The sequence below is a fragment of the Pseudophryne corroboree genome, chromosome 2 (genome assembly GCF_028390025.1).
Source record: "Pseudophryne corroboree isolate aPseCor3 chromosome 2, aPseCor3.hap2, whole genome shotgun sequence".
Classification (NCBI taxonomy): Eukaryota; Metazoa; Chordata; class Amphibia; order Anura; family Myobatrachidae; genus Pseudophryne; species Pseudophryne corroboree.
In genome coordinates this window covers 148,716,935-148,741,747 of record NC_086445.1, presented here as the reverse complement: position 1 = coordinate 148,741,747, position 24,813 = coordinate 148,716,935, and the positions used below count along the sequence as shown (strand labels likewise).

Here is a 24,813-nt window from a genome sequence, read left to right as displayed (position 1 = left end):
CAGATAGTGGGGATGTCCAACATCAAGGGGGAAGTTAAAAAGAAATAAAATTACATGTTATGAGCACATTATATGATACACCTTCAGAATTTAGGAAACTATATCATTCTTTAGAAAGATATATTTTCTTGCTTATTACACCAACCGTATCCCAATCACTATTCACTCAATCTTATATGTCAGCCAAGCAGGCAGACAGAGCGTACACTAGATCATCTGCAATCACAGGCTAAGTGGCAAAGTCATTTTCATATATGCAAATTATTTTGCATCTTATTCATTATGTCTATAAAAAGGAGCACATGTCCTCAAACAAAACAGGCCCCGCGGGTGCGTCGGCCCACCGGGGATCTTCCCTGTAAACACTATGGCCAATCCGCCTCTGGTATCTCCCATACTAGAGGGGGCGTTGACATTCTATTCGTTAGGGGTAGATACACATCCATATATATAAAATAAGCGAGCAATATTGGAACAAGCTGATTTCTGACAAATCACTTTCCTGAAAGTAGATTAAAGGAAGCCGCTTGGAGCAACCCAGAGCATGACTAGAGAACGTACTGAGCTATATAGGTAGTGTGCAGGTAAAGTTTTATCAGATTATGGGTTTTTATACATATATATGTATGGGTATGTGCAGTACACAACTCATTATGTTGGATTAACCTCTACTTTAGATCTGGGGCATTTTAGAGGTATATGTGTAAACCGCTGGAGTATCTATAATGTGTTCTACACTGGTCCCTGTTTCATGGGGGTCCTGCATCATACAATCTGCATTTAACTAACTGACCCTGTAACTATCTGCACCATATTCTGAGTGCTTTCCATAGAAATATGGTGCTGGGGCAATTTTATCTGAAGAAATCACCGGAAAAATGTTGCTAATATTATTTTCTGAGAGATCGTGACACTGGTACAGTGCAAGAATCTTCCAGCATGTGCAGGTGCAATTCTTTAAATAGGGTAAAAGGGTGGGGAGCACTACAGAGACGGATGCTGGTCCACTCCCCTGAAAAAAACACAGCTGGTGAACAAGCCAGTTGCAGGTGAAACGCTCCTCATGCGCTTTGTAGGACCCCTTGGAGTGCACCCAGATACCATACCACAGCTCAACTGACCGCACTTCACTTACAGGTATCCAACCTTATTCACTCTCTATTGCTGTACTTTCATCAGCGCTGAAACAGGGCAACTCTTTCCATTAGGTTCCATTTAACCCTGGCTGATAGCAAATACAGACTATCCCAATCATACTCGTTATAGGTGCAAGGAGTGCTCTCATCCATCGTTCAGTGCCCTGAGGCAAAGGAGGGAAAGTAGAAACTCCGCAACGACTGGCACAATTCTTTTCCCCACTTTAACTTATCTTACACATATACAATGTGGTCCACACAGTTAGCTGGATACCATCTCTGTTTTTCTTGCAAGGTTATATATTTCTGATGCACAGATACACGTGATGATTACACAATTTTGATTGTAAGATGTAATTTGTGGTATCCTTGTATTATTTATGATTCCTAAGATATACTTTGTGATTCATAGTTTACATATATAACATTGCACTATATTGAATATCACCAATATATGTGCAGGTCAGGAGGAAAAACACAATATTACTCCTTCAGTCAGATTTGAGTCAATGGGGTAGGTTTCCAGGGGCGTTGGTAACGAACAATACACTTGAGACTATCCATGAACCTATCTGTTTATGTTGCTCGTAACAGTCTTTTTTTTTTTTTAATATATATGCATTTTAAATTAAAAGCAAAGTTTTAAATTTTGTACATTATACTTGTGTCCCCCTCAAATGAGTATTCTTTCTTTTTTTTGTGTCTGCTCAAGCGCCATTTATATACTCCAGGAGTGCACCACCATTTTCTAGGGATATCATAAAACCTTTACATGTCAGTAATTATACAGTATTTTTTCAGCTGTTGTATACTTCAATTAGGGCTTGATGTTACTGCTTTATAACTATTGCTGCTTATGTATAGTATCCAGTGTGGGAACCTTTTACTTGTTTGCTTTCAAAACACAGCTATTGTACACTGTACAAAGTAGAAGCGGCCATTTTGCTGGTTAAGCACCTATCACAAGAGTGCACAGCATTACTATGTACTAGTGACCTTACGGATTTAATGGGCAGTATCCAAATAAATAAATACATATATATATATATATATATATATATATATATATATATATATATATATATACATTAGTTACAATCACCTGCAACTCTGATTGCAAGGGAATGTGATATCCATTACCTGTACTGATTTCATTTCAAAACTCTGCTTATGGAAAATGTAATTTGAAAGTCAACAAAAATAATTTCTGCTTAATGCTTTCCAGTCTACGTTAAAGGAACCCCTCGCACTTGTTAAAGGTGGACCTTGCTGAAGCAAAGGATCAGTTTTGAATTCTAAGAATGTGGGGGGGGGCGTGACACACAAACGTAAAAGGAAACTATGGGCGATGGCTGCAATCTCCGCACAAGACTTCTGAAACACAAAGTACATTTTTCATTCACCTAGATTTCCATTGGGCGAGTCCTGATTGTGGACCCTGTAAAGGCTGACCATCTGAACTGAATTATCTATGACATGTACCGTCAGACACTCGTAATCTGATATTTCATGTAAATTTAGACCATACTTGGAAACGAAGCCTCTGGCAATGGTACATTTATTCAGGAGCTCAGATAAGGAGGAAAAGAAAATCTGACATTTTTGCTAATCTACAGTCGTTAACATGGAATTTCCATCGTAAAGGGCATAAAAGTATTTAATTTGGTGTAGTAAATGAAAGAAAAACAAACTCGGCATTTCCTCATCCTTTTCCGCACATATACAGTAACCTAATTCCTCTGCTTAGAATTTACAAAAAAATTGGGAAAATGTCCATGGATCTCTGTCTGCTCTAAGACATTGGAAATCCAGTGTAAGCAAATAAATCTAATGTAATATGCTGGCTGTCAGTGTAAGAGATCCGAGCGGATGAACAAATGAGCTGCTGTTACAACAATCGCTTCTATCAGACCAATCCATTATCAACATCAAATGCATTTGAGCCCAGTTATCTGCTGTGTATGATGAAAAGTCAACTCAATGATCCTCTGTAGCTACAAGCAATCTAAATGGAAGCTAGAAAATCAGCGTACCTGGTTTCCTTTTTTCTCACCATGCTATGTGTATGGAAAATAATAAAACATATGCATATTATGTGTTTTCAGACTGCAAAGATTTAGATGGAGAATGAAAATAATTCCCTCAACCCCTAAAACGTTACATCAGAGGGTTTAGGAATTTCACTTGAAAATATATGTTTAGAATTTTTCATTGAACCATTTGAACAAAACTGGATTTCTTTACACACAGAATGATTCAAGATTACCTTGCTCAACTGCTTGTATGGAGAAAGCCAAATTGTACAGACACTGCACACACGGAATGCAGCTGCAACTCTCGCCACATCCAGTGATCCAACATCCTATGCCAACATCCGCCTGTATTCAAAGTCGGATGCTGTGACCACATGCGCCATCGCTGGCCACGCCACGCGATCAGATTGGTTTTGGGCCTCTCACAACCTGGGCCAGAAGAGGATTCCCTCTTTCCATCAGCAACCACTTGTAACTGACTCCACCCACTGCGCAGTGGGTGGGTATTTTGCTTCCACCAGTAGGGTCCTTCCACGTGGCAACCTGGAACCATGTTTCTACTCAGGATCCTACCACTGGCACCCGTTACCATTTGCTCCTGTGGAACTAGTCATCCCTGCATGCCCTGCCACAGTTGTGCTATAAGGGCATGCTACAACTGTGACAGGGCATGCTTTGATGTATAGTTCCACATCAGCTGCAGGGCTGCATGACGAATACCCCCAGCGCCCTGGCAGAGAAGATATGCAGCCTCCAAAGCAACAGTTTCCAAAAATAAGATCCAAACATATTTAATCAGTCAGAGAGGAACATTCAGTCACCCTGTGTGGTTATTGGCTGCCAGGTAACACAGGGCACATTAAGCTCTACCCACTAAACCAATAACTGGATTTGCCATATGTGCTCTTACACGTGTGCAGAATGATATGTGTATTGGTAGCCGTAAAAAAACAACACAGAACCCATGACCTGCTGGAAAACCAAGCCTGGATGTTACGCATACAACTGGTTGTGTTCGCTTGCTCTAGAGCACAGGTTCTCAAACTCGGTCCTCAGGACCCCACACAGTGCATGTTTTGCAGGTCTCCTCACAGAATCACAAGTGAAATAATTAGCTCCACTTGTGGACCTTTTAAAATGTGTCAGTGAGTAATTAATACACATGTGCACTTGCAGGGCTACCTGCAAAACATGCACTGTGTGGGGTCCTGAGGACCGAGTTTGAGAACCACTGCTCTAGAGTTTCGAAGCTTTGGCTGAGCAACTAAAATACATTTCCAAATCAATTTTTGCATTAAACAAACAAAAAAAAAAGACTGAAGGAAATAGATTGTATTTAATAGGACTAAATGTTCTTTGATGCAATCAAAGACTTATTAATTCAAGCTGAAAGGAAAACAGTACCGGCAGAAAAACCTTATCTGGAGATCATCAACATTTGTGAATATGATGCGTGTCTAGCTCATGTTAATGCCCATTCTCAAACAAACCAGCATTCTGTCACTGATTATCCAAATCCAAACGCTAAGCTGCTTTCGTGTGTATAGCCACAGTCACATTTTTAATGTCCAGTTAACCAGAACTTCAACTGGAGTTGATCAAATATATCCCTTGCCTGAAACTCTGTCTTGGAGATATATCAGAGACATATACAGCTGCTGGTTTATTTATAGACTATCTGGTATGGGATATATTTTTATTACAAATTAACTTGTATGGAATTCATTATGGCTGGCCAACTTGTATTCCATCACTAAAGGTTTAAAGTTGCACATTGTACGATTATACCCTTAATGAGAAGAACACAATTCTGCGTAATATAAATACACTGGGGGTGGTTCAATTAGCTGCAAGGTTCTATAGTAGCCTCAAGGGTTATGTTTGCATGTGATATTTTGGTTAAAGACAGGGGTGTGAGTACACATGAGCAATGTTTCACCGTCATAATTGCCGGTTTGTGTGCATAAATATAAAATGCAAGAGTGCTATGGAATCAGCTAATCCAATCGCACTCATTGTGTGTTATCCGTATTAATGAAAATAAAATGAATGCTGCAACAATAGTAAAAAAAATAAATTAAAATAAACGTCTGGTTACATTCTACCTACATGTTCATGCCTCATAGAGTACACTGGTAAGTCCAGAAAATGGCTGCCTGCACTGTGTGGAGATTGATGCATTAAAAAATGATATTATACAGGTTGAGTATCCCTTATCCAAAATGCTTGGGACCAGAGGTATTTTGGATATGGGATTTTTCCGTATTTTGGAATAATTGCATACCATAATGAGATATTATGGTGATGGGACCTAAATCTAAGCACAGAATACATTTATGTTACATATACACCTTATACACACAGCCTGAAGGTAATTTTAGCCAATATTTTTTATAACTTTGTGCATTAAACAAAGTGTGTGTACATACACACAATTCATTTATGTTTCATATACACCTTATACACACAGCCTGAAAGTCATTTAATACAATATTTTTAATAACTTTGAGTATTAAACAAAGTTTGTGTACATTGAGCCACCAAAAAACAAAGGTTTCACTATCTCAGTCTCACTCAAAAAAGTCCGTATTTCGGAATATTCCGTATTTCGGAATATTTGGATATGGGATACTCAACCTGTATTTTATATATATATATATATATATATATATATATATATATATATATATATATATATATCCTATATATTAGCCCAGATCTGTGACTTTGTACTTCATTTGCTAACGCTGGGCGGAGTCACAATGCTGGGCGGAGTCACAGATTTGGCCTAAGATATAGGAGGAATAGGAGGAAAAAGCAGACAACCGGCCACTGTGTGATTGCCTGGAGGAGGAGGACGGGTAACGGGCCGCGGCTGCGAGACGCTCGACCAGTCACTGTGAGGCGGCGGCAGTGGAGAGCCGGTCGGCGGGTCGTGGCGGCAGTCAGCTGGCAACTGTGTGATTGCCTGGTGGAGGAGGACAGGTAACGGGCCGCGGCTGCGAGACGCTCGACCAGTCACTTTGAGGCGGCGGCAGTGGAGAGCCGGTCGGCGGGTCGTGGCGGCAGTCAGCTGGCAACTGTGTGATTGCCTGGAGGAGGAGGACGGGTAAAAGGCCGCGGCTGCGAGAGGCTCGACCAGTCACTGTGAGGCGGCGGCAGCGGAGGACGGAGCCGCCCGGGTAGGATGAGAGCGGGGAGCCGCCGCCGGAAGACGGAGACAAGCAAGTGACCCAGTGCAGTACACAGCAGCTGCAGCACCTCCTCCCCTCCCCGGCCCACACTATGTGTATATACCTGTACATGCCCTATGTACTCCCTCCATACACACATACAGTATATACCTGCTGTACACACACACACCCCACACACACACATATACACACCTACCCCCCCCCCCCCCCACACACATATATATATACCTGCTGTACACACACACACACCCCACACACACATATATATATATATATATATATACACACACACACACACACACACACCTGCTGTACACACACCTACCCCCCCCCACACACACATATATATACCTGCTGTACACACACCCACCCCCCCACACACATATATATACCTGCTGTATACACATCTACCCCCCCCCCCACACACACACACATATATATATATATATATATAAAAACACACACGTGCTGTACACACATCTACCCCCCACACACATATATATACACCTACTGTACACACATCTACCCCCACACACACATATATATACCTGCTGTACACACATCTACCCCCCCACACACACATATATATATATATATACCTGCTGTACACACATCTACCCCCCCACACACACATATATATACCTACTGTACACACATCTACCCCCCCCCCCCCACACACATATATATATACCTGCTGTACACCCCCCCCCCCACACACACATATATATATATACACACACACACCTGCTGTACACACACCTACCCCCCCCCCCCACACACACATATATATACCTGCTGTACACACACACACCCCCCACACACATATATATACCTGCTGTATACACATCTACCCCCCCCCCCCCCACACACACACACACACACATACATATATATATATATATATATATATATAAAAACACACACGTGCTGTACACACATCTACCCCCCACACATATATATACACCTACTGTACACACATCTACCCCCCCACACACATATATATACCTGCTGTACACACATCTACCCCCCCCACACACACATATATATACCTGCTGTACACACATCTACCCCCCCCACACACATATATATACCTACTGTACACACATCTACCCCCCCCCCCCCCCATCTCCTATATATTAGCCCAGATCCGTGACTTTGTGCCTCATTTGCTAACGCTGGGCGGAGTCAAGCCATAGAGATGGGGGCTAATATATAGGAGATAGCCATAGGAAATCTGCCCTTATATATGTGAGCAGGATACATAACTGACCGCAGGTTATATCAGCGTGGCCGCCGTCGCGGCTCCGCCCCCCCCCCCCCCCCCCCCGAGACTGCAGCACCAGCTTAAGGCTCCGCCCCCCCTCGCCAGCCATTGGTTCCGACCCTGATGCGGTCCCCCCCCCTCTGCAAGCCATTGGTTAAGACTCCGATGCGGCCACCCAATTTGTTGAGTCTCCGTCGCCCCCCCCGACACACTCCGCCCGCCATTGGCCAGACGCCGCCAGGACGCGCTGTGATTGGCAGTCCGTGCAGCTGCCACTGGAATGCCTGCCTCCTGCTAGCCCACCACTCACACAGGTAGACGCTGCCGCCAACGGGACAGCGAAAGAACGCGAGGGACAACCCGTACGCTCCGTCCCCTGCCACTGAGCCACACCAGGTAACCAGCCTAATCACAGCGCGCCCCCTGTACCACTGACGCTTACACACGTAACGCCCCCTGTACCACTGCCGCTTACACACGTAACGCCCCCTGTACCAGTGCCGCTTACACACGTAACGTCCCCTGTACCAGTGCCGCTTACACACGTAACGCTCCCTGTACCAGTGACGCTTACACACGTAACGTAACGCCCCCTGTACCAGTGACGCTTACACACGTAACGCCCCCTGTACCACTAACGCTTACACACGTTACGCCCCCTGTACCAGTGACGCAACGCCCCCTGTACCAGTGCCGCTTACACACGTAACGTAATAAAAACATTGCACGCCACAAGGGTGTGCAAGGGTTAAAGGGGCGTAGCCCCTTACGACGGTGTGAAGAGCGCCCGTAGGGCGCGATGAATCACCTAGTATATTTATATATATATATATATATATATATATATATATATAAAATATTTTTATTTTTTTTATTTTTTTTATTTTTTATTTTTTTGGGAGCCAATTGAATAACCAAGATGAAGAATTGCCCCCATCGACTCTAGCGGCATAAAGCAATTAAACTTTTCTTTAGGTATTAACGTGATGGTCTTTTTAATGCTGCAGGGAGCATTTTGAGTTTAGGACATTCTGTCTCATATTTGAAAATGTAGGACTATAAATGTACTAAAAAATAAAAAATAAAAAAATTTATAAGAGTAGCATGGTGAATATTTTGAAATGATCTCATCTCATTTACCTCTGCTATTACCATGTCTTAAATGAAAAGCTTTGAGAGCCATTTTAATACAGTATATGTGTAACAGGATATGTGTTTTGCAGTCTGTAACCTTTTACCCTTGCATCAGGAGCAAACAGAAGTGTCAAATAACTGGGCTTCATTTGTGCATCTATACGCAGCTAGATATCGTATATAACCGAGAGTGAAAGATTTGGAAAATAAAAAGCATTGGACATTTTCTTGTGCCTTCAAAGCAATGTAGAATGGAAAGCCATTAAGCAGATATGGCACATAAGGTTCTGCTAAATGTTGTTAGGGAACAGTGATAGGGCTTAAATTTCTCACTCTTTCCTTCAATCAATACGAGAGGCAAAGTTTCATCTCTGGGGCCACTAATGGCAGGGATTGCTGGAGCCAGCAAATGAGTAATGCTAGACCTCTGATTAGATGATGAGGCCATCAAGTACCTCATGTTACATTGCGCATTATTCACGTAAGCGGCAGAACCACCGAAAGATGAAGAGGGCAATAGAATATTTTTTCCTCTCCCGAAAACAAAAGCTGCACATGAAAAAGGAAAAAAAAACAACCAGGATGACATGAAGATGAAGGCCATAATGGTTCTTTTGGAATTTTCCTTGAACCCAGGACGTAACAACAAGGCAATGAATTTTGCAGGTGCCCTGCAGGAGAGGGTTTGAAGTTAGAACCCCATTGAGGATCCCTACCAAGGATATAGTTCTCTCTAAATTCCCTTTGACCAATATTAATCCAGGCTAGAACTGGAGGGAGCTCTGAAGCTAATTATTTCCTTATGGACCATGAGACAGAGTGGAGGGGACAAAGCCATGAAAACAGCAGGTAAGTAAGGATTATGCAATTTCTAGCAGATGTACCTGGTAATAATTTTAATCTGTTTCAGATCCACAAATCACTCCAAAAGCTTTTCTGAAAATTACAATGTTACGCCAAATAATCTTCAAATACCGATAACAATATAATCACCATAGAGTTATAATGAGATTTGTGCTTTGGATGACATACTGGCATGAAGGATTAGAATTTAGACAGATTTCAGGTTTTTTGTATAATGATAAAATATCAAAATAAAAGTTTTATTATTTGTTAGTGTAGGCAAATGAAAATATGTTTAATAGCCTGAGATCTTGTGTAACCATCATTACTTTTTGGGCTATTTCAATTCATTTTTAATTCCCCAACCTCGCCATAGAAATCTCCCCCCCTCCCACCCAAACAAATTTGGAAAGTCATTAGGGGATTTTTGCTTAGTTTAGATGTCTTTAGACTGTATACAATAAGCTCCACCAACCTTTTAATGTGTGTAGCATTAGAATTTCGGGAGGTATCCAATAAGCCACAATAATGACGCAGTTGCAAAAAATGTGTGGGGGGGTTCCCATTGTTTAATAATTTTATCACTGATTTTTTTAATCAGCGGTATCCAATCACATTGTGAAAAAAAAAAAAAAATCTTACGAAAATACAGAGTGTCCGCATCTATGTATTTTCATGGCACTTATCGCAGAAGAAATAGCCAATTATCAGGGATTTGTCTTTGTCTGCCGTAGGCATGCCAAACCATCTCTGATAAGTGCCGGCATCAGGAGATAAGTGCGGGCTATTGGGGCAAATAGGATAGCCCCACGAACCAATTAGCCATGGTAAATTACTGTGGCTAATTGGATACCCCCCTTTATCTCTCATTAAATCACTCTTTATAAAGACACTGTGTACTTACCCACTAGTGTACAACTATTTTATGTACCCAGAAAACATTACAATTAATGACCTTGTATAAGGATTATAACAGGCTTCTTGACATTGTGTCTCATCATTGTGGTTCTTCAGTTAGTGCCAATATAGACATATGTTCCTAAACCTTGTTAGTTTATTACCATGGTGTGCAGCTAGAAAACTAAAAACTATATAGACCATACCATAACCTGCCAATTAGACTTGAAATTCTACAAAGATTATTCATTACACAAAACACATTCAATAAACATCCAAAACCTTACCTACTTAGGGGTATATTCAATAAGAGTCGCATCCATTCCGAAATGCAGTTGTCGGAATGGATCCGACAACCCCTATTAAATGGACGACTGTCGGATTTGGCCATACACAGGGTCCTGTCCTGCCGCTGCTGCCAACGGCCGGGGGGTTCAGATGGCGGCGGCCGGCGGATTAACGGGGGCTGGAAGCGGAGGTGAGTGGAACGGCGGCAGGCGGAGCTGAGAACGGCGACCGGCGGGGGTAGCTGGCAGCGGGGGGGACATTTCTGCGGCAGCAGGAGGAGACGCTGCAGGGAGAGAGAAAGGTGCTCCCCCGCCACCAGCTCTCCCCGCCGGCCGCCGATCTTAGCTCCCTCAGACTCCCGCCGCAACGCTCCCCGCGGGATGTGCTAACCTGTCCCGCTGCATTAGCTGTGCATGTGTAAAAACTGGGGGGGCAAGGGGAGGTGGAGACAGCAGGTTACTGTGGAGAATATCAGGGGAGCGCAGAGTAAAGCAGTTAACGTGGCAAGAAAGGTTAGTTCATCCCGCCCTTCTCCTCACCTCAATCCAACTTGTTTTCAAGTCGGATTGAGTTTGTCGGAAAGGGGGACAAAACCTGTCGGACTTGTACCCTTTTCCAACAGAAGCAAGCGGATCAGCGGCTATTCCGCCGATCCACGTGTTTTCCGACAAGTCGGGAATTCCCGACTTGTTGGGGGAAAAACTGCCTCTAATGAATAGGTCGGAACCTCTTCCGACCTATTTCTGTCGCAAGATGCTGTCTTTCCGACAAGATTGCAGCTTCCGACAGTTATTGAATATACTCCTTAATAGAACAGTTGAAATGTCAACAAAGCATAGAGCAAAGAAAACGAAGGTCAAGGATATGAATGCAAAAGTGCAAGTTAAAGCATGCAGTGGTTCCAATAGCACCAGCTGGTCGCAGTCAGGAATCTTTTATGGTATGCTGAAACATAAAAGAGATCTTACAGTGGACTCCAGAGCAGCCCATCACAGGGACATGGAAAGCCAGTGATGGGTGTGGTGAATGATGAAACTACGGCGTATAAATGGCTCATACCTATGCACTGAATGACACCAAACATTAAAAACGTAGAGAAAGCATTTTGTACTAGTCTTTGATTTAACTGAGCATATTTTTAAATAATCCCGCAGAATGGTGTAATAAGTAATTAATGCGCTCGCCTAGTAATCTACATTATATTGTACAGAGAGAGCACTACTGTTATATTGTACTAAGAGAGCACTCCTGTTATATTGTACCGAGAGAGCACTCCTGTTATATTGTACCGAGAGAGCACTCCTGTTATATTGTACCGAGAGAGCACTCCTGTTATATTGTACCGAGAGAGCACTCCTGTTATATTGTACCGAGAGAGCACTCCTGTTATATTGTACCGAGAGAGCACTCCTGTTATATTGTACCGAGAGAGCACTCCTGTTATATTGTACCGAGAGAGCACTCCTGTTATATTGTACCGAGAGAGCACTCCTGTTATATTGTACCGAGAGAGCACTCCTGTTATATTGTTCGAGAGAGCACTCCTGTTATATTGTACTGAGAGAGCACTCCTGTGAAAGCTGCAGTTAGAGTTTGATACAAAGGCGACGCCTGGCATAAACCGTGTATACAGACCCATTCACTTACATTACATTTTGGGAAGTCAGTGTTAAAGTGCGTTTACTAGGCTTGAGGAATGGGCAATTAATGCGTATTAATGCTGGCATGTATGAGAAATAAAGGAAGAATTTGTTAGCTTGTGTAAGGCTCCAGAATAGAATATAAAAATCGGATAAGCATTTAGAAACAGAGAAAGAGAGATTATCTTAATATACATGAAAAATAAATCAGCTGCTGAGTGACCTGACCCTTGCACCAGCAGGTCACAAGTATTGTATTTTATATTAATTGTTTCCCGTCATCTGCAGTGTGTTTGACCTTCTAGAACACATACCGCTCTTCAAGAGAATCGAATCAAAATAAATAATTTTTACTTAACATCGAATATGTATTAATGTAAATAAATGGGAAAACACATTTATGCAATAGCTGCCTCCTCTGTTTACAAACTGGATAACAGACATTGTTATTTCCTCACGTTCATTACTTATTATTATATTTATCCTTTGAGCTGAGCTTAGCCCGGGAACTCAATGACATTGTCTTCATAGATCTATTAGTATTAATTCTGTCCTGCCGTAAGCAAAGTAGAGTGTGCAAGAGATGCTTTATTCCCAGCGCCTCTATTACCCTGTACAGGTTTCTAAGATGGGGATTCCGTTATAATAAAGGTCACACTGTGGATGCAAGCTCTGTTGTAGAACGGTCTCCTCATTCATACAGCAGTCCTCTGATGGAAAGCGTTTATCAGAAAAAAGACCGGAGTTGTATGACTAGGGAGTGCGTGTGACACTAGTGCTGACAAGCCCGATGAATACTTCAGACAGAGTACACAGAGTTTACCGGTGCGCACGTTCACACTGCCTGGAACCTGCAGACAACACAGACTGCGTGAACACAGTTCCTAGTCACAGGTGAACTGGTGTCACTGCCACTCTGATTGTGTTCCAGTCTTTCTTTGCACACAAACAGCACCAGTCATAATACAGTAGCTATTATAATAGTATTTATACAACTTGGTTACGTCAAAGTGGTATACGTGGGGGTAAATTTACTAAGGTGGGAGATTTTTAGAACTGGTGATGTTGCCCATAGCAACCAATCAGATCATATCTATTATCTGCTAGAAGCAGCTAGATAAATGGTAAGTAGAATCTGATTGGTTGCCATGGGCAACATCACCAGTTCTAAAAATCTCCCACCTTAGTAAATTTACCCCGTGGTGTTAGTGAAAAAAGGATGTTACAATACTCTGTAGGAGCAGATCTAAAATGTAATCACACAGACGGTATCGAAGGCAAGAGTAGGGATTCATACAATGTAAAACACTAAAAAACGTTGCATAACAAAAATAGCGTATTTCATTTCTGGAGTCATTTTATAGCTTATTATAATTACCTGAGAGCAAAGCAGCATTACCAGCTCCACCACGGATGTACTGGACTTCATGCACACAAGGCCTAAAATACAAAATACATTTAACATTGAATGATTTAAGAGCAGAACTTATGGAAGATGGCATTTTGCTAATCAGTGTCTGGTAATTTCCTTATAAAAAAACAAACAAAACTTATTAATAAGTTCAACTTATTTCTTTAGTAAAGTACTATTAAACAGAAAAAGATATTAGACAGAGCCCTAGGCAAAATGGCTACCATGCAGTCTGACAACCCTTGAGGTGGGACAGCCATTTTGTTTATAACAATACAGTATATTTATTTTCTAGGCTGAACCAGTAACACATCAATTTTAGTAAATGCCCAAAGTAGTTAGTTGATAGCGATATATCTACTCTTCGAAATCACTTTCTGCCTCACCAAATTTCCTAAAAGCAATATAAGATGTCCGTATTATGTTTTGGCAATTACTAAAGGTTGAATAATTATGGCAATATTTCGAGAACAGCAGTTAAAAAGTAAAAGCATTGTATGCGAAAAGAATTCTAGTCGAGAAACTGCAATTATTTAAGACAGGCACAAAGTAAATGATTTCAATAATTACAAAGTCCAAGTTCCTCAAATTATGCAATTTCTTTTGCTTATATTAATGATGTGAAATGATCAATATTATCACCAATAATAATATATTCTGAAAATATTTTACCATGCTTAATGCATCACGCAGTATTTTCTGAGATGGCTTTTTAAAAAAGAGTATTAAATGTGTTAACGGCAACGCGCAGTACATAAGAAACAGCAGGCAGCGAGTTCTAGTAACAGTCTTTCTGTGGGCACAGAGCTGAAAACTTCCGTGCTAATCTTACATTGTAAGTAAGAAATGTTTGACAGAATATTAATACGGATGTGTCATTTTAAGTGAAATGGAAGTTTCTTCCATCCTGAATAGAGAATAACGCCATCAAGGGTTCACATCAATATACCTGCTAATTAATCTTGATTAAAACGTATAAGAAATGAATCAGAGGCCTATTACATACAAAACTGGAGCCTACTGAATGAAAGATAATTACTGCTTGTGACGCATTACAATTACTCACACATGTGGCAACACACAGAGACTTATTTGGCTACAACGCCAACTGGATGGGTACCCAGTTGTATTTGCTACAGTCAGAGTGGTCAGTCATTATTTGGTAGGCAGAGCATACGAGCACACCCTCAGCCACCCATGACATTCATCTGAACTCACAACAATTTGAGGCACTCACGTATTCTAAGTGTTCATTTATACAACCTCATTCATGCAGGTAGGAGGTGTTAAATGTATGCACACTATGCTGGCACAGCAAGCTGCAACCGGAATGGTTTGACGGCTTACAGAGAGAACAAATATACCTCACAAAATCTCCAGTTTCGTAAGACCAACATGCATGGTGTGTGTAAATGTCCATCTAAATTATTGAAAGGGATTATTTAATAATGATGATTTAAGTCATCTACATGTATTACTGGCATACAAAAACTACCATCTACACTCTCTTATGGACTCCAGGTGGTTATATGTAAATGTTTAAGTTAGTCCCAAACATTTACAAATGTTTATAAAAATAAAAAAAATGGAAATATTCAGAAAATTCTGTATGGTAGTTGCTGCCATGAATTGTCTCATGATCATAGTCTGATTTATTGATGTATGCCAGGGAGAAAATGACATCACCGGGGCAAGCGAGGAGAGAAGCCATTTCTAAATCTAGGAAATAAACTTTTTTTTTTTTATATGCCACAGCAGCCTGTAAAACGTTTAAGCATGCCCTCTTCAGCTTAAAAGTTAAGCCACAGGATAAATATATTTTTCATCCAAAACATTAAAATATTATTTATCACATATATGGGCACATATTAAAAGTACGGAGAATGCACGGATTTGAGCTACTGTGACATCACTGGCACTGTGCTGTGTATCAAGAAACAAATCAACACCCTGTTTGTACAGAACAAGTCTGCAAAGCTGTCAGTCACTCTCTGGGCCTTATTCAGAGGCGAGTGCTAATGAAATCCCTGACAATGGCACCCCTACTGACTAAAGCCACCCCACAGGAACGCCTACCAGAACTGCATGGATCTCCGTGCGATTCCCATCTTCATCTGCCATTGCTAACCATCAGGATACATATTCAGATTTAAATTCCTCAACCTCTGAATCAGGACCTCTGTGTCTTCTCTGCTAAGAGAATCCCCTTTATTTAGTATACCGCTTTTGACATTTTTATATAAATCAAGTAGTTGTCTTTGTAATTTATTTCCACCATAAAAAAAAAATGGAAAATGAATAATGGCTGCAGCAAAGCAGGTTATCAGTTGTATTATTTGTTTGAGAGGGAGCGTTCTCTTCAAAGTAAAATCTTTACAATATTGTAGTCATCTACGTTACCAAAACAAATTAACTTCAAAACTGAGAATCGCTGCTTTACACAACTTCTCGCTTTACGTATGAATTCATTTTAAAAGCCCCTTGTACCTAGTTATCAGAAGAAAACAATATTACAGAGCAACTATGACCTTGGATTTAAGAACTTTAACTAGGGTCAGTGAAGGCCTAACCCCGGCAAGTCTGTGAGAACTGATTTATGGGTAGACTCCGGATTTTATATCCTTTTGGTTTCCTTCTTTCACTTAAAATATGCTAATTATTCCTGTTCCTGGCCTATTAATGGAAAATAAGGATAGAACCAACTAAATGAATTTCAGTCTTTCTATTTTAGTTTTTCATTTAAAACATGGCTTCCACAGTTAGCAGAAATTTCCTGTCTCACTGAACACAAAAGAGATATAAATTGAATGTAACCTTTTTATTCCACTGAGGTCTGCCTTACAATTTTTGGAGTTTCCCCTCTGGTGTTGAAGAAGTTAAAGGGGTAGAAAAGTTTCCTATGAAATAAGAGCAAGGTTTTGATGTGCTTTGCTTTTTATTGCTCCAATATGTGTAGGAGTCTAGCAGGATACCACAGTCATTCCGTCTGGTCTTTATCAAGGTTTGTCTACATTTTACTCCCAATGATTTCCCACTGCACCAACCAGAAGTCCTTCTCACAAATGGAATCAATTGGGAGGCCAGCACAGAAAGTTAAATTATAATGTTTTGTTTGCTTGGATTAATTTAGAAAAAGAAACTTTAAAATTGGTCTAATTTGTGGAGGCTGCACTTGCCTGTAAGCTTCCCCTGTAAAAAATGTTTCATACTGCGTGCGTGTAAAGGCACATTTTAAATACACACACATTGGTTAAGCTTCATGTGTATGTGTATAAAATGCATATATAATACACTTTAAATGTGAGGTCCCTACAAACAGAAAAAAATATGATAAAACAAAGTACTAAAAATAAACCTATTTGAATCATCCATTGTGGTCAACACTTAATTGAATCATCTCTACTAGCTATTATAACCAGTAGGCTTTTTGGATAAGGGATTATATTGATTACATTTTATTAGAACCGTACCGAGTCTGACACTAGAAGCCATTGATGCTAGTGACGACATACACACTGCTGCAGGTACTTGCATTTACAAATGGTGATGTAACATTCTATTTACAGAATGCATTGGGATCACTTTAGTTCATTTAATGGGGGTACATGCAATGGGAAAGCATACAGTGCATTTACAGTGAACGTGCAATTTTAAACGTAAAAATAAGTCAATGGGTATAAGGCCTAAGGGGCAAATTTACTAAAGATTAGTTTTTCAAAGCTATTGATTCTAAGAAGCTTAGAATGCTGTATTATACAATAGTAATACACACAAAATCAGACTTGTTTTAAGTGTATTAATATGGCCCATTTAAATCTAGCCCTCATAGAGGGTCGTGCTTTGAAAAGCTAATCATTAGAAACTATACTCCTTGGTCCTTCTACACTTTCAAAAAGGCCGGAGCAAGAAAGGCTAGAGCTGGGTAAGGTGAGTGAGCTGTGAGTGAGTGAACCAATCAAAGACAGCTGCTGTCTTCATTCAAGCCACTCCGGTGTTGCTTTCATTCACTGTCATGGTGCAAGACAAACTACCCCTTCCCGCCCCAGTTTAAGCTTTGTCGCAGAAGGAAACAGGTTTTTGCCCAGGAATTGACAGCAATATGACCCATCACATATGACCCATTAATATGACCTTGACACACAGTAGCCGGCGCTGTGGGTGCTTGAGCACCCCCAATATTTGTATTGCCAGTAGTCATGTCTATACATAGCATTACTTGGTTATCCGGCAGATGTAATGTGAGTACCCCTACGGATTTTGAAAAGTTGGTCCCTATTGCTCTGACATGCTGGTGTGCAGTGCTTGATTCCCAACATGCATACCTTAGTATTGAAGGCAAAAAGACCAACTTTAGTTTTGTCAGACCACAAAAGTCTCTGTTGCATCTGTTCTGTATCACAAGTGTTTTGAAATAAAAAAAATGGTGGTCATTTAAAAAAAAAAAAAAAAAAAGTCTGTAGTTCGCATAAGGTCCCGTTGGCTATGCAGTACCTTCTCAGGTAATACCCCTTCATGTCTAGCAAATAAGATTAGTGAGTGTGGCTGAAGCTACATACTGCTTGTATACTACTGCCTGTGCAGAGCTCCAGGGGACCTTCCCTAGATGTGTGCCTCTCTATAATCATATGTCGGACTTCATCAAAAATGCTATTTCATTCATTGGGAACCCCTGAAGAAATCTCATGGAGATTGGTTTACTTTCATATTTACAAAATAATTGACAAGAGCTCAACTAATTTCAACGCAAGTGGAGTCAGCGAACACATTATGTGACCTCTCTATAATCATCTGTGCACAATTCTGCATTAAATATAAATTATGTTTTTCATTTTTAGAAACTTGAGGAACATTTTTGGTATATTTTGATTTCACACGGTAATTATTATATTGTAGACCAATAAAAACACATACTATTTTGTGCAGATAATATAAAAGTGAGCTTCCACTTCCACTAAATTCTCTGTACCCTTTTCTTTATTACCACAACGGTTATCAATCCAAACTACGTTCAACTATACGGCTAATGACATATTGCTAGGTTTCAGTTTCAAGAGTCAGGAATTGACCTAAAGTGTCCTCAATTTATCATTGCTAGTGCAAATTGCTGGTTTCCTTTATAACAAATCACTAATTTATAATTCACAAACAAAAGAAACTATCACAGAAAACTGACAATGTCTCATCACAGGAGTCCCAGAATGGGAGGACTCCTATCACTACAGCATGGTTTAGGCCCATGTGTTGGAAATTATATTGGATCCATCTACTATTCTACATTGTAATCATACTATACAAAATATGTGGCAGCTTTGTATTAATCTGTTCATCTTGTTTTAATGTCTCAAGAGACGAGTATCAAGAAATGTAATAATTTATTATAGTTGAAATATTATATCAAAACTCTACAAAATAAATTAGTCAAATTATTGGAAGTGGGTACACATTTAATTAAATAAGCTTCTGCTAATAATTAAAAATAAAATATATGACCACTGGGACCATTGGTTCTAAAACATTTTAAGGCTGATACGGTCAACAACAGTTATTAACTGTTTTGCAAAGTTAAATATGAATTTTATATAGAGAAATGAACATTGCAAACCCTGCAGACAACCTACTTGTAGATTTAAATTGACTGTGAGTTCTTGTTTTATTCAAATTAACAAGATAATGAAGGTCTCTTCCTGTGCAGCAAATGTTACTCCTCCTAAGTACTTTAGAGGGATTTGTCCAACATTTGTGCACAGGTTAGTAATTCAGATCACAGACCTACTCACAAGTCACCATTTCTCTCTCTAAACCTCAGATGTTTGTTTAAAGAAAAAAGAGAAAAAAAAGAAGAAGAAGGTTTATGGTTACACAGGCAAACACACAAATGCGTGTCCACACATCTAAGCCAGAGCTCTAGCTAAATGACATTTTTAAAATTACCCATTGTCATACCACAATGTCAATTAAAAAAACATGTATTTAGCTAAAATGAAAAGCAGATATTCTGACCCACTGACAAATTACATGTAGAATAAGTGTTTTATGTTGCAATATATCTTTCTTTCCAGACATAATAAGATAGGAGTTTAGGGAAGGGAAGGGACTGGTATTTGTAATAAAAAAATAATGATACTTCATAAATCAAGAGTTTACTGCTTACTCCAACTGCAAATTCTTCCCTTATACAGGGGAATAAGTTAACGTCAATGCTGAAAACTATGGAGTTTCATGGAGGACGGGAAGAGATTGTGAGTTGCTTGCTAGCAAAAACATTTCACCTTAATAGACAAACAGCTCATACTGTATAGAAAGTTGCACATTTTTTAAGTAGACAACAAACAGGACACAGATGTGAAATTTTCTCAATGTATGGGGTTGATCCAGTTAGTTTGGATGCTTTATATAGTACATCAAGTACCGAAACAGCTAATCACGGAACCTTGCATCCCCCGATACTTACCTGAATCTAGTCAGGTGCGCAGGAAAACTGGCGCTGTAGTGGCAAAATAGGCACATCGCCACTAACTGAACTAACCACTTAAAAGTTTAGCTTATATATATATATATATATATATATATATATATATAAATTATTCTTAGCTTGTGAAGCATTGTCACATTCCGCTGTACAGAAACCAAGAATATTCCAAAACACGTGCATACACCCGCTACTTAACTAGTTTAATAAAAAGTTCTAATAAAACAAATATGGGAAAAGTAGCCAATTGGAGAATGTTTAAATAAACTAAAAATTATTTTAAAATGTGTTATATTATGAAAAACATTTTTTACTTACTATATCTCTAAACCCTCTCCCATAAAGCAATAGAGTAAAAAATACAAAGTTCAAACAAATAAATTACAGAAATTACAAACAAAAGTTCAGTAGTACCAACATATAACAAGAATAATGTATACCTTCAATCAACAGCTCTTGTCCATGACTTCCAAGCAACGTCCGTGACAGGAAAGGGGCAAAATCAACAAAGATTTCACGCAGGAGAGGAGCAACCTTTTCCAGTGCTCTCTCTAATTTGGCAGTGATACTGTGAAGAAAAAACAGGGAGAAAAAAAAATGTTCAAACCACTGAGCGAAGTATAACCCAAAGAAAATAAATACAAAATATAACCCAAAGAAAATAAAAAAATACATCTATATTTATATTCCCAGAATAGTGTTCAATGCAGCAATCGGCTTCAATTACAAAGTTTCAAATGTAGGGATAAAAATGTAAAACAACTCAATTAAAGTTTGTAATAAAAAAATTTTAGCAAAAATTTAAATAAGGTAACATTTGCTTATGAAAAAGGGAAGCAATTATATATTTTTTGCAGTTTTCTGTGTTTATTTGTTGTTTGGTGCCTTTAATCTTTATGACATTATAAAAATTTTATTTCTGCATGCTTTCATTATTTTTAGTCAGCAAAAAAACATTTGCTATGAAGTCTGTCATTTCTATTACTATCTATGAATGCTTGCAACAAAACTGGAAACAAAATAGGGTATCATCTGCACATTTCATAACATTTTAAAAATCAGAGTGATGGAGCCTATTGAAATCAACCAGAAGCTCTGAAGGTGCCACATGTGCTTTTGAACTGTACATGCACAATGATTAATGCAAAAAACACTTTTAAGGCAACAGTCAGGTGTTCATTAGATTTCCAAGTAACTGAACTGTAGTTATGGTGAATGCGGTAAAACTGATGAATGATGCCAACTTCTTGGTCCTAACCTCCTTGGCTTTAATACGGATTGCCAAATATCACACAACCACCTACAGAAGTCTAAGGAGGCCACAGTTAACACAATGGAAACAAATGGTAAACACCATTAATATCAAACAATATAATCTACTGGTGTCTAGTAAATGAGGGTCACAATAAATGCCTTGGAGGACTGGGAGCCCTGTGTGTTCTAAGGGGAAGCCAGAAGAGCTGGTTACTTCAGCCGAAGTTCTTTTGGTGATGCAAATTTATGATGTACGAGGACCAAGTATGTGCACACTCGAATATCATTGCACATGATAAGCGGATAGGAAGCAGCTAGGAACCATCATTACTAATTATAATGAAAATAATTATACCAGTGATGGGGTCACAGAGACAATTCACCCAAAAACAATGGTCACCAAGACCTCTGACTAATGCCAAGTGAATTCTGGGAATCACAGAAGGAGTGGTTGACACCATTTGTATTGCAGCTCATTGGATGGTGAGGCAGACACAGCGGGGAGCTGAACATGTGATGGGGGAGTCTGAAACTCATCAAGATATGCTGCACTGGATTAGAAAATGTATTTTTGGATATCCCCATGGTCATCAGTCTACTATTATTTCCGTAGTATCTATCTTATGGAGTAGGAAAAACAGGCTTTGTTTAGTGACGGTACACTATGTAAACTATGTTGGTAAATATAGCTGAAAGGAATACACTAGCATTTATAAAGATTGCTGCCACAGGTATACAGTCAGCCTTGGTGGACAAATGTTCCACAGGTTACAAAGGATAGCAAAAAATGATTCCGCAGGTCATCATTAGATTTAATGACAAAGATTATACAGATATTTAGGCTACATAGAAATGAGTGTTAAACCTCTGCACGTAACATGCCTTCATAATATATGTTTAGAAAATATAAACAGCTCTGAAATTTTAAAGCATTTAAAAAAAAAATGCTACACATTTACATGTCAAGTGCATTCAACTTGTGGCACACTATATTTTACAAACACATCATGTTCAGCAGGTTTGACACGCAACAATGCAGTTACAGTCATCTCAATGGGGCAATATTGTATACACAATCATGGTCGGATTAAGCCTGGGGAGGCCCAGGGCACTTAAGAAAGGGGGGCCTGGGGGGAAGGGGTGTGTATGTTAGTTTGTGCATACCTCCCAACATGTTCCATTCCTAAAGGGGCAAAACGCTCTCTACCTGGACTTCCCTCTATATGATTGCCATCACCTGTGTCAAACTATTTATTTAATAAAGTTATTTCAATACAGGTAATTGCAATCATAAATTAAGCAGGCAGTATTTTGTCCCTGCTGGAATGGGTAATGTTGGAGAACATGGCTTGTGTATATTAAATGTAAACCAATGGTCTAAATTAGATTTAAACTAATAGTTTAACAATGCCTGGGTACTGTTTCGAGCTCCATCTAATTGAGAGACAAATATATCATGAAATTTTCTTGTAGTGGAACGACAACTTAAACAACCTTAAAATAAACATAGAAAAATAAAATCTATAATTTATCTGGTCACATGCAAGTATAGCAGCAGCCTCTGTACTTCTTACACACTCTATCTAGACCAGAATGCTCTCACTAGATAACAGGATACATTGGATGCAGACACCCAGGCAGGAAAGAGAAGCCTGGGTTAATTACAGGTCCCCCCCCCCCCATCTCTCCTCTAGTCAGGAAGCTCTGTCAGTAGCTCATGAAACCTGATACTCCTTTGTCCCCGCACTGCAACCTGTCCTACTCACAATCTGACGGCCTTGTTAAGCTGTTGCACAAGATGGAAAGCTAGTGATGACAGTGTGCTCCATCTGGGGGGGGGGGGGGCGCCCAGGGTACAGTATCCCCCTGTGCCCGTAATTCCCCCCTTAATTTGGCTATGTATGCAGATACAATTAGAGATGTGCGGATTTGGATATACTCGGTACTTAACCAAAATTAACAAAAGTTAGGATTTATCAGGAGTTTTCTTATTGGCTATCCAAAACACATGACATCAGAGATCCAACAAGATGCCATTTTGAAATCCAGGTAATTCCAAATCCACACATCTCTAGTTACAATCATCTCAATGTGAGCATATTGGGTATGCAATGCAGTTACAGGGCCTGATTCACTACCATTTGCAAATGTGAGATAGGACGCAGTGAGCGATTATCGGCAGACTGTGCATGCGCTGCAAACACTTTGCACATGCACGAAGCCCAAAATGTGATCGCCTTGCGTATGCAGCATAACTGTAAAAAGTATGCATTTGATTGACAATGTCATCTGTGAACGCTGCGTTAAAAAAACATGGCGCCCGGTGTGACAGCATTCTCATTGATTTGAATATGCTGGGGTCAGCCACAAATGTCTTTGTGGTTCTTTTTTTGCATATGCATTGCAAATCTACTACTGCATACGCAGATTTGCTAATGCATCGCTGGTCATTCTTTTGTCCTTTCTGTGCAGCTCTACACGTGTGAATTTTAGCAAGGGCAGATTTGTGAACATCGCTATCTCAGCCTCAGTAACGATCCATAATGAATCAGGCCCGCGGTCATCTCAATGGGGTAATATTGTATCTGCAATGCAGTTACAGTCATCTCAATGGGGTAATATTGTATACACAATGCAGTTTAAAAAAAAACATTTACATATTGGCTTGAGCAAGAATACCATCAGCAAACATAACTCACATAACACCATTGTCCCTCTCTTGTCTACACTTGGGGGTATATGCAATTGCGGTCGAATTGCCGAAAATGTCGAAAAACGGGTAATTTTCGACACAAAAAACCTGTCGAACTTGATTTGACAATGCAATACAGTATTTTTCGACAAAAAACCTGCCGTTTCATTTTCGACTTTTGGCAATTCGACATTTTTTCAATTCGACATGTCTGCAATGTTAAAATGCGGCTTTTCGACAAAAGTATAGTCAATTGAAGAATGTCGATTCAACAACAGTGCTTTTCGACAGTTATTTCGTCAATTTCATTCCGCCTCATTTTCCTGTCGTGATCTAATGAAGCTTTTTAAAAACATGAATTTTTTGGTGCTTTTTTATTGCTAATAGCATATCTATTTATATTAGAAAGGATTATCTACTTGGTTTGTCCTTAGGAGCCACAAGTATTATTGAATCAATTTTTTAAAAGAATATATCTTTTTTTTTACTAACTACAATAATATGGAGAGATCAGTGCATGTTTTTCAGTTGGAAGGGGTGTGAAAGTGTTAAAAAATC

At 39.7% G+C, this 24,813-nt stretch overlaps 1 protein-coding gene across 9 annotated transcripts in view; it reads right to left on the bottom strand.

The window, feature by feature from the left end:
* Positions 1–24,813, bottom strand: part of NBEA (neurobeachin) — a 1,049,301-nt gene that overhangs the window by 486,691 nt on the left and 537,797 nt on the right. For all 9 annotated transcript variants that reach the window (XM_063951811.1, XM_063951806.1, XM_063951798.1 and 6 more), the window contains 2 exons: positions 20,750–20,877; positions 13,808–13,869 (listed from right to left, as the gene is read on the bottom strand). In XM_063951811.1, the coding sequence (XP_063807881.1) occupies positions 13,808–13,869; positions 20,750–20,877 (190 nt within the window). The remainder of the gene's footprint in view (positions 1–13,807; positions 13,870–20,749; positions 20,878–24,813) is intronic.